This window comes from Chrysoperla carnea, chromosome 3 (genome assembly GCF_905475395.1).
Source record: "Chrysoperla carnea chromosome 3, inChrCarn1.1, whole genome shotgun sequence".
Classification (NCBI taxonomy): domain Eukaryota; kingdom Metazoa; phylum Arthropoda; class Insecta; order Neuroptera; family Chrysopidae; genus Chrysoperla; species Chrysoperla carnea.
The window spans coordinates 45728982-45741279 of NC_058339.1; the positions used below are offsets into that span (position 1 = coordinate 45728982).

General features: G+C 29.2%; 1 protein-coding gene across 1 annotated transcript in view; it reads left to right on the top strand.

Annotated features, from left to right (window-relative positions):
- Nucleotides 1–9131, top strand: part of LOC123296062 — a 40513-nt gene extending 31382 nt beyond the window's left edge. Inside the window, exons 4-5 of the mRNA XM_044877523.1 lie at nucleotides 7951–8895; nucleotides 9085–9131. Of these exons, the coding sequence (XP_044733458.1) occupies nucleotides 7951–8895; nucleotides 9085–9131 (992 nt within the window). The remainder of the gene's footprint in view (nucleotides 1–7950; nucleotides 8896–9084) is intronic.
- The last annotated feature ends 3167 nt before the right edge of the window (nucleotides 9132–12298 follow it).

A 12298-nucleotide genomic window follows, 5' to 3' on the forward strand; every position in this document is an offset into this window, starting at 1 on the left:
ATTATCAAATGTTCATAAATAACTTATTATTTTAATTTTAAAAATTTATTGCTGATGCAAGATTTTATAGACAAACAAACCCACTTTTATGTATTTTAGTATTAACTTCTCTTGTGAAATATTTGTCAAAGAAATTTAGAACCATACAGTCTCTATCCAACCATGCCTTGTATATAGACGTAATGAGTCGAGTGCACCACATTTCTCAAATATGATTATTATATGTCACCCAGCTGTAATGGAGAGCTCTCGTATTTCCGAGTATTATAAAAATAAAATAATGATATGTTTCAATTTCATACGCCTGCATCATATTATTTGTCAGGATAATCTGTATATATAGGGCGTTTTGTTATTGATAGCAGAAAATGGTACCAGAAAATTAAGCTTTTTAAGACAAATGGCAAGCTCTTTACCAAATTTCGATCTGAGGCCTGATTCGGGAGATGTGGCTATGGGAAAAATAGAAAGATTTATGAATTCACAAACCTATCAAATTCGTTAAATTAGTAGGTGTCACTTTAGAATATTGTATTCGCTACCCAATTAAATCAATTTACAATCAATTATTGTTTTATGATAGTCCCCTTTATATTCTAAAGTGACACCTACTAATTTAATGAATTTGATAGGTTTGTGAATTCATAAATCTTTCTATTTTTCCCATAGCCACATCTCCCGAATCAGGCCTCATATCGAAATTTGGTAAAGAGCTTTTCCATTTGTCTTGATAAGCTTAATTTACTGGTACCATTTTCTGCTATATATATATTAGAGCTTTCCAGATTCTTCTCGTGGTTTACAGATCGATCTGGAATATTTCTGATAATTCTAGAAATGTCTAGATTAATAAATAACGTTGTAAATCTACTATGTTACTACTTTATTATTCGTCTTCATTGTTATGGACTGATTTACAACGTTATTTATTAATCTAGACATTTCTAGAATTATCAGAAATATTCCAGATCAATCTGTAAACCACGAGAAGAATCTGGAAAGCTCTAAAATCTATTATTATGACAGACCTAGAAAGCTCTAAAACTTATTGAGATGTTTGTTTTAAATGAAGATAAAATGATGATCATTCTAGAATATTCTGAACTGTTTAAAAAAATTTAAGGAATGAGATTTTTTGCATTTGGTGTGGAATTTTTCAAACTAATGAGGTCATTCGATTAACTTTAATATGTCGCCACTCATTTTAAAATGGAAAAAACACCTCCAAAAACAACCTATTTACTAATTTACATGTTTGAAATATGTAGTTTTTTGCATTCAACGCAAAATATCTGCAAATTAAGAACTTAAATTAATAAATTTAATGCATCGCTATTCCTCGAAAATGCTAATGTGAGACTTATCTATGCGCAGTTATAATATTCCGACACATGGGCAGAATTGTTGAGATCAACCTTTGCGCACTATAATTATATAAGGTCGAAATGTGCACACTTACAAAACATGGGGATTCTGTAGGAACCAAAGCCAAATGGCTTTTTGTAACAATTTGATCATGTTATTAGAAAATTCAATGGACAAAAAATCAAAATTTTAATCCAAATCTTTTTTTGCGCATTTTTCTTCTTTTCTTGTCCCTACCATGACGACACAGCCAACGAATATTCATAAACATACAAATAGAATAATACACTAAGAGGTTGGTAATTGAGTCACTTATACGTAGAACAGAAGTGGCTAGAATTGGTTACGTTCTAGACCGCAAACTAAAAATTCATCAATCTAAAATATTTATTTTTGGCATATTTGATTTTTATTTTTTGGCATGTCATTCTCGAATAATTTACCCAAAAAAAGTTTGTGTGTCTATACGTAATAGTATTGCTAAGTGGCGTGGTAACAACACATGTTGCTTTTTCGATTTTTTTAAATGTTTATTTCTTTTTATTTATTCTAGAAAACATTAATTTCAAAAATAATGTAATTTCCAAAGAATTCTTAATTAAATTTGTAGTTTGAAGTTTAATTCTGTATCTAAAATATTTTGATAAAAAATATACTGGAAATATTATAAAAACCCGAAATTGGATAAATTATTATTATTAAAAATATAGTTTAAAAATACGTTCACGCTTAATTAAGATGTGAACTAAAGAGTACAAACTAATTTTGTATAATAATCTAAGAGTAGTTTGTACTTTTTCAAATCCACTGGATTGTTCTCGATTTGTAGTCTTGAAGTTAGTGTATTTGGCAGATATCGAACATCTCGCTAGAGTCGCGCAGAGTTCTTATTTGAAGCGCTCTATTTTTTGTTTTTTATCAAAATCATTTTCATGGTTTTTATACAACTTCCTACACTCTGATTTTTTCCAAAGTATATTTTCTAAAAACCACTATTTTTATCACAATTATCCCGTTGAAAAACCGAACTGGATAATTATTTTAAATTTAAAATTCATTTGATTGCACTATTAATAATAAATCCCAGGTTGTGTTAATCACTACAAGCTAATAATAAGAAGTGTGAAAATTGACATTTGTGCCTTTGTAAAGACCTGGTGATTCTTATTTCTATGATATTATACAAATTGAATGAGATCCGTAGTTACTATCACGCATATATTTTTTTGATTACGCCAACAACCAATTACCTTCAGAAAATGGACTTCAAGACATCATTCAAGTTGTTTGCATTTCTTTTTCAAGTTTTAACATTCATACGTAAGAGCAACCTCTTAAATTTTTGATTTCGTTACCGTTAGTCGAACCCGAGCCTCCTGGGTGAAAGCTAAGTATCCTCACCATCACTAACCTAGAGGATGAAAAAAACATGTTTGTAATTCTTTTAACCACTTAAGTTTTTACATGAAATTTTTTGAGCTACAAGTATTGTATATGTATGCGTTAAAAAAAACCAATAGCCGCCTTTTAAACGTTGAGCGGATGTCAGTATCCCAGCACAAAGTCAACAGCATTCATTTTCTTATTTTCCTGATTATACTCGATAAGAATTTCGGTTGTTGGTTTTGTGAACAATTTTTTGTTTGTTTGAAAATAACAAAGAATTTATAAAATTCCATTAAAATTGTATTAAAATTAATGATGAAGTAAGATTGCTTGAGATACGTGTAAATAATTTTGAGTATCCGTAAACATTATTTTAAAAAACGTAACAATTTTAAAAAGTATGTTCTATACATTGAGTAATGCTATTGCATCATCATCGGAATTATTTAAACTATAATATTGAAAAGTGACCGAAACACTTTTCTAAAAAAGTTTTAATTTCCCAGGCGGAAATTGAATAATTTACCTTAGTAGGTATTACCTACTATATTTATAGGTATTAGTAAAAGTTAGCTTTAGAGTATTGGCATTATATTTTTCCATCACACGATAAATTTTATAGTAAATTTTATTTTTTATATCTTTATACCTTGCATATTATGTACATAATATGCAAGGTATACTAAGTTTAGTCCCAAGTTTATAACGCTAAAAAATATTGATGCTACGCACAAAATTTTGGTATAGGTGTTCATAAAATCACCTAATTAGTCCATTTCCGGTTGTCCGTCCGTCCGTCCGCCCGTCTGTCACCACGATAACTCAAAAACGAAAAAAGATATCAAGCTGAAAGTTTTACAGCGTACTCAGGGCGTAAAAAGTGAGGTCGTAAATGAGCAACATAGGCCAATTGGCTCTTGGGTCCGTAGGACCCATCATGAAAACCGTTAGAGATAGAACAAAAGTTTAAATGTAAAAAATGTTCCTTATCGAAAAATAAACAACTTTTGTTTGAAACATTTTTTCGTAAACATCACTGTTTACCCGTGAGGGTGCAAAGTGTATAGTATGTATTATATGGGAATATCAGTTATGTTTGTATGTTATGTATGTATGTGTAATGTGATAGAGTATTCAACACTGTCTATGCATGGTATTTCAACAATTAACTCAGTCAATTTGTTGTTTTCATTTGTTTCATCTGATAATTTTTACTTACAATTTTACGATTTGTGTCTTCTCTAAATGTGGAATAGATTGCATGAAGAATAAAAAAATATACTTCTGTATTCAATGTTAAAGAAATAAAAATATTTACATTTCCAGTAAAAGAAGTTATTGTTTTCCAGTTAAACAATATTAAATGAATAATAATATTCTGAAAAATGGATGATTTAACTAAATCAGGTATAATTTACTAATTTATTTGCGTTTTTATGAATTCATATGAATCCATTTCGAATTTTATTAAAAAAAAAAAAATGATTCTTTAAATTTGTGGTAAATTGTTTTTGTAATATTTAATTCCATTTAAATTTGCGGTAAAAATTATTAAGTTGTTAAATAAGTAAGTACAGATTAACTATTAGTCCATCAACTCGTTTCTGAGTTGAATCATTATGAACGTAAGAAAGTGGTTGACGTTATTTGTTTACGGAGCTTACGGAGAAAATGCGACTTTAAATTATATCATTATTGCATTTAATTGAAAGAAAATACGCTTAAAGTTTATTGATAATTATGGTGAAAGGTATTTTCCTGTATCAAGCGTGATTAAATACCTTTTTTTTTATCTCATACCTTTAAGGATCTAAATTGACTATTGAAGTAATTCGGAGAACTAGGTCCAATCTGATATAAGAACGCGATATCTTCTATCAAGCTCTACAACTTAGTTATTTCTCGAATGGCTAACCTACAAAAAGAGCTTTTAGCCGTAATAGATTAAAAGGGTCCACACTGTATCCTTTTCACCTAATATTTTCTTAAAATTTCTAAGAATACATTACATTTTAATCAATTGTGGCACCCAGGTTTACAGTATGTATATGTATTTAATAATATGACACCCAGAGTGCAAGAATATTTAATAATTGAAAATACATTTTCTTTTTTTAATAGAGCAGACAATATTTATAATATTAGCAAGAAGTGTCTATGATGACATTCGCCATTAATAGACTATCAATCAATATATGATACTAAACTTGTCGTACAATTATAAAACTTGTATGTCAAATTAAAGGATGTCAAACAATTTTTATACCATGCATATATGGTAATATGCAAGGTATACTAACTTTAGTCCCAAGTTTGTAACGCTTAAAAATATTGATGCCACGCACAAAATTTTGCTATAGGTGTTAATAGAATCACCTAATTAGTCCATTTCCGGTTGTCCGTCCGTCCGTCTGTAAACACGATAACTCAAAAACGAAACAAGATATCGAGCTGAAATTTTTACAGCGTACTCAGGAAGTAAAGGTCGAGTTCGAAAATGACCATCCTAGGTCAATTGGGTCTTGGGCGCGTAGGATCCATCTTTTAAACCGTTAGAGATAGAACAAAAGTTTAAATGTAAAAAATGTTCCTAATCAAAAAATAAACAACTTTTGTTTGAAACATTTTTTCGTAAACATCATTGTTTATCCGTGAGGGCGCCAATTAGGCGGAAATTTTATAGTATTTACCATACTAGAATATCAGTTATGTATGTGTCACATGTGTGTATGTGTTATGAGATAAAGAAATCAACACTGTCTATGCATGGTATTTCAACAATTAATTCAGTCAATTGTTTGTTTTCACTTGTTTCTAATATGTTCTACTACTAAGAAACCATAAAAAGACAAACAATTTTGGACAACTGGAAGCTTCCTAATTTCATTAATACGCCATAAATAAAATTTTCTAGGGATTTTCCAAAAAAAAAAAAATTCAGTTTATTTTCATTTCAAGTTTTTGATAAAAAATAATATCTATGAATTAAGTGAATTACTTTACTCCGAAAAATTTTGTTTGGGAAATTTAATATTATCTTTCATTTTGTTATTGTGAAAACTACGTTTAATTTTTCTGTTCTATTTTTACACATAATATCTAATATCAAAACCTAAACAATACTTAGAAATAAAAGTAATAAACATTCTCCAAATGAGAAAGGACTTGACCATATAATTCAAAAATATATACAGCGTGTCCAAAATTACCACTATATATGATGGATCCCTCCGATGAAACTGAAATTCTGAGCGGAAAAAATAATAATATGTCAAATTAAATGCGTAAAAACTTTACACTTTACAGTTTAAACTAAACTTTAAGGTAACTTTCATTATAAAAAAAATTGGATTAAATCGTCATTAAATAGAAAATATTCATGAAAAAAATTTGGTTCAAATATTTTTCGTCCGTAACTTTAATGACTGGACATTTCAACTAAACCATTATTTTAGTAATTTATATCTTTTTAATTACTTAAAATTAATTAATAAAAGTACAAATTCAGTGAGGCCATTTGAAATTTCTAAAATGGAAATTCAAATTTTTATACGGACGTGACATCATAGTACGGGCTTGAATGACATCATGGTACGATAGAGCACGTACTTATACGTCATCAACAGAGAGCGCCAAAAAACTGCGTTTAAATATCTCAAAATTATAATGTATTTTAAATATTTTTTACACTTAAATACAGCATTTTTAAGCAGTATTTATATTTTTTACTTTGTTATAACGGTGTAAACAATGAATTAAAAATATAAAAAAATACATGAATATTCCCTATTGGGAAGATGATAAAGGAGAAGATTTTTCGAATTGTCAGGCTAAAAATCGTTAATTCAATAATAAAGTAATAAAAGAAATTTATATTCATGATTCATCTATTCATTACTTTTTTTTATAATTGTCACACTAGTTTTTTACTCCATGAATAAGATTGTTCCTCGGAACATATTTTTTCTCTGTTATCATATTTAGATAATGTGGAAATATTTTTTTTTTATTTTATTTTTAATATTGTTTTTGTTTGGCGTTATTTTCTCATAAAATGAAAAAACTTGTACGTATATACATATAAGCATAATCTCTGAGAATTAAATAATTGTCTTTGACGAACAGAATAATGAAAATAGAAATGAGATATGCGTAGGAAAGATTTTTAATTTAAATGACATATTTTCATGATTAAAATTGGATTTAGGAAAAAATAGACCGGAAAAGTAGACCGAAAAGAATTTCTGTAATAGTGTCCCATTTATGAATGCAAAAGGTAAAAAGTTTAGAACTCAACCAACTTCTCTTTCAATACCCCGGATCGTCCGGGTCTATTTTTTCCGATCAGATTGGATCTAGCTCTTCGGGTTTCTTTATTAGCCAATTGAGATTCTAAACGGCAAGGAATAGAATAACACTTTAATTTAGAAAGTCGATCCTCATAAAAAAACTAATAATTTTTGTTCAAAACATTTTTTCGGAGGAAATGCGTCTTAAAAATATGGCATTATTGCATTTAATTGCAAGAAAATACGCTAAAAGTTTATCGATAATTGTAGGCCAAAATCAAGGACACAGGCGAATGTCCTCTATTGCCTTTGATAACTGTTGCGTTTTCTTTCGATTAAATGCAATAATGACATATTTTTAAGTCGCATTTACTCCGAAAGTTGACGATTTACGAAAATAAGGTTCCGATAAAAAATGTATGCTTTTTTATGAGGGTCAACTTTCTAATTTAAAGTGTTATTCTATCTCTTACCATTTGGCTATTAAAGAACCGTAGAACTAGGTTCAATCTGATACCAGAATATGATGTCGTACATTAAACTCTGCAACTTTTGTTAAAGTTATTTTTTGATTGGTTAGATACAAACCGAGATATTAAGATGTATACATATAATATAAATATTTTCGAAGATTATAAATGAGAACTCTATAGGATATATCGAAATAAATTTCTGCTGAAACTGCACAAATTTGATGCAGTCCGTCACCAAATTAGCAAAGAGTAACATTCATAATAAGAGTAATCACTAGCTAATTCTTACTGATGATGACTACTTGGTAGTCGAAAATACGTATTTTAAAAATACAAAAAACTGATCTAGGAAATTGGGGCAAAAATCGAAATTTATCTACTTATAAGTTAAAAAAATACATTATTCTACTAATGATTGATTTTTCTGTCTGTTTCAGGTTTAATAATGTTATTCGGCTTAATAATGTATATATCGGTATTTAAAGCAGAAGTTGGTGGAAAATTACGACCTCGTTCGCAACTCGTACCAGCAATGTTCACCTATCAATATGGTTATAGTTTTTTATTATACGTAAGTGGTTTTATAACAACCGAATTAGCTGGTACAAGTGCAATATTTTTATACATATATTCACATCAATGTGAATGGCGACGAAAATTTATCAAAGATTATCTACATCCAAGTGGCCATCATAATACACGTGGCGGTCATCATCATCATTTACATCATAATCATCATCATTCGACATCCGGATCATCGAATAGAAAATACATAAATCGTCCAATACCAGCACCAAGTGCCGCCTCAGCATTCTATCATCTAGATCATGTAATGATGTATCATCCAGCATGTCAACGGCATCCTGGTGCATATATTAATTCAAATAGTGCTATACAACATTTTTATCCAACACAAATACCACAAAGACGTTATTTTTTTAATAAAGAAACGACGACAAATAATTCTGCTGGTCAATCATCACAAATGACATCACCATGTAGTATACATCGTACGAATTCATTAAAAGATCTATCATACGATTTACCACCGCCTCCACCGCCGTTACCAACAATCAGTTATCAAGGATTCGATTCAAATGATTTTTTACATTTACAATCATCACCATTTACTGGTCCTGGTGGTGGAGGAGGAAATAGTGGTCCAGGTGGTGACGGTAACACAACTTTATTACATCACTTAAAACTACAGCAACATCGTACAATACCACGTGATATCACGACAACAATCGCTGCAGAAATAACAAGTGATAATGAACAGTTTTTATTAAATAATTGTGATGATTATTCACCAAGTATACAACATGAATTTGTAACATTTGATTTAGATGAGCCTCCACCAGCACCCCCACCACCACAACAACATCATCAACGTAGTAACAGTGTTGGTGTTGGTGCTGTTCCACCATTATCCCCACCAACATCCCTACCATTAATGACAACAACAAGTCAACAAACAGACAATAGTAATTGTATTAATAATAATAATAATAATTTAAATAATACAAATAATAATACAACAAATATTGTACAAATACGACCTCAAATAATACGTAGTGAATACTCGATTGATACTTTACGTCGTACGACACCTGTGTAGTATTTAATTCGATTAAATAATATAATATATTATTATGGGAGGATGTTGTACCTTGGATCACAATTTACATTTATAAAGCCATTACTTAAATTATAACAATGGAAATGATATTCTTTTATAGCATAATTATTTAAGACATATTAATTTTTTTTTGGGGAAATTTAAATGCTAAAAAGCTATCGATTTAAACTAAATTAACATTAAAAAAAAAGTAATTCATGTTACAAGCACATAATGAACCATGAATCACACCCTAATGTACTTTGGACCATCCTTTACTGAGCGTACTTCGGAACGCTTTTGTTAATATGTTACTTTTACCAGTTTATTCCAGGGACCAGCATCATGTGAGGAATATGATTAAGCTTTTCCACTTTTCAATCAGCAATTCTACAGAAAAAAGTTTTTTGTATGTATATTGTATTCATATTCTAAAAACAATTCTGCTATAGTTGTGTTAGAAGGTTAACTAGTTATTACTACTTTTTGAATAAATCACTGTTTTTAAAATTAAAACAACTCCAAAGGTGTCCAATGAGTACAAAATTTAATATCTAACTCCTAATTTTGCATGATAGACTTGCGGCGTGTGTAATCTGTTTCTTTATCAAAAAGATTTTAAATTATTAAAGTAAAGAAAGCAATGTTAGTAAGTGTATTATTTATTTTTTTATTTTATAATAAATTGATTTCTTTTTTCCTTCCTTACAAAAAAAGCTTTTATTTTTTTACATTCTTCAACTCCTACGCCATTTCTCTTAAAAAAAAAAAAAGTAAATAAAAGTTGAGACAAGAATATTAAAAAATACTAAAATATAATATTTCAGGGAGCCGGTTAAAAATAACAGTTATGTTTTATCTATCTCCTTAAAGAAGGAAACATTTCTTTTATATATGAACGATGTCAACAAAAACAGGTGTCAGGACAACGGCTGTAATTTTTTTACTACTTGAAAGTTTTAAACCAAATTTTTCCGCTCATAAATAAAATTTAGTTTTATACACACAAAAATTACTAAACATGTGTCTACGATCAGTCATCTCAAGTGTAGATAACCATTAATAAAAACTTTATTCTACTTCAAATCAACTGGATTTTCAGAGTTTATAATTTAAAAAAATGGCTATTGTAAAATTTACGAATATGGAGTTGGCAAGTTTATGAATTAAAGTATCTCTTTTATTATCTCTCTAACAGCCTCTAGCCTTCTACAACTATTGGATTGGTAACTTATAACGAAGGCACAACAAATTGTTACAAGTAACTATAATCATTGATCAGAAGAACAGTTGGTTGATTTAATCCAAGGTACATGACGGTGCATCTTTACAAACTTTACCACTTCAACATTTTATATTTTGTTCAAAACTGGGACTAAGTAGGCACTAATATGCAAAGATTTAGATAGAATGTGATTTGAAACACAAAACATAATTATCAACTTGTAAATAAATAAACAATAGTCTTTTTTATTTGAAAAAGCATTGTCTGATTTGCTCGCCTTTTGGTAAGTAAACAATGCCTACATATGTCTCCAAGGTACAACACTTTACCCGGCTACAAAACGATATTATTAGGTTTATAAATACGAATATTATTGTTTTCGTTATTAATTAATTAATTATAATTCGTAATTAATACGTATATTGTTCATGTTATTACTGTTGTTATTCTTCTGTTTATTTATTAATTTAAATTATATGTTGTTTGTTATATTTTAGCTTTTCCATTGAATATCGTTTTCTTGTTTATTCATCGGAAAAAAAACATAATTGATGTATACACATACGTTTTTCGATTGAAAATTTCAGTATAATTGTCAAGTAAGGTAATGTAGGGTGAAATCAGGCACCTCAACTTTGAATTAGCAAATTGAATTTGATAACGTCATTCTTCGAGGGATGCAACCCGTCAAAATTGTACCTACAATAGCTTTTAAGCTTTTTTGTAACTGTAATTGTGTTTTTTTTTTTTTGTGACAAAAGTCAAAATTACAGACTAAAACGAAGCCTTTCAAAGAATAATTCCACATAAATTGTTTTTTATTTAGGAGATATTCATCTTTAAACGCGCATAAATTTTGTCTTACTCTAACGAAATCACCCTTCTGTAATTATTGTTCTTATCTCATATTTAAAAGCATTGTATTTTGTTTGAATTCAGAAATTAAATATTTGAGTGATTAATACAGAATCCTTTATTTTTGTTAATATACATACTTGACAATGTCTTTGATAACATCAATTCCCAATAACTACCTAGTAATAATTCAATCGATAGGTAATTTAACATTTCTCTAGAAAAGCAATTTGTAGCTTATAAGCTCTGTTGCCTCGGGGTCGTTGTTTCTGGCGTCATTTTGGAAAACAAGCTTTGATTAATATATGTATATGTTATTTCACCCCGCATTATCATACTTTAAATTGTTATAAAAATACAAAAAATGATGTTTTTCAAAAATGAATTCTGAAGAATGCTCTACGAGGAAGAATACACTTCTGAAAACCGTGAAAAAAATCACGGTTTAAAAATAACTTGCGAGTGCATTATATATCCAGTGACCTGCTACATTTTTATCGTTTGCTGGACTTCTAACATTAGTATAAAACTAAAGAATGGTATTTTTTACTCGCCACCTTCATATAAAGAAAAACTATCTACATTGGTTACTTCATGTATTTTAGGTAACGCTAAAGAGCTAGTTAAAGTAGTGAATGTTGATAGTGTTCTTTGGTGGCGTGCCCTACACTATGGAGAGTAGAGATAAGGTTGTAGTCCGCCCAAAAGTATTAAATAAGAATAGCACTGCTGTGGCAAAAGTTAAATAAGCGAAAAACATTAAATAAGCTGAAAATTTTTAAAAAAGTGTAAATTTTAAAAGAAGTGTTCAAAGTAATAAAACTAGGATGAAAAACTAAACAACTTCTTCAAACACACTCTTTCTACACAAACCCTATTCTGGTCAAGTCTAGAACTGTTATTTAATTTTTTTTCAGCTGGACACTTACTTTGACCCCTATTTAAGATGGCCCCTCTCACCGCTACCCTTCATACCCATACACATAACTTGCTGCATCTTTAAATATTGGTTAATGATACCAAAGAATTTTCTAGAGAATTTCTGAAATTTTAGAGAAGAAAAACAATTCGCCAAAAATTGGATAAC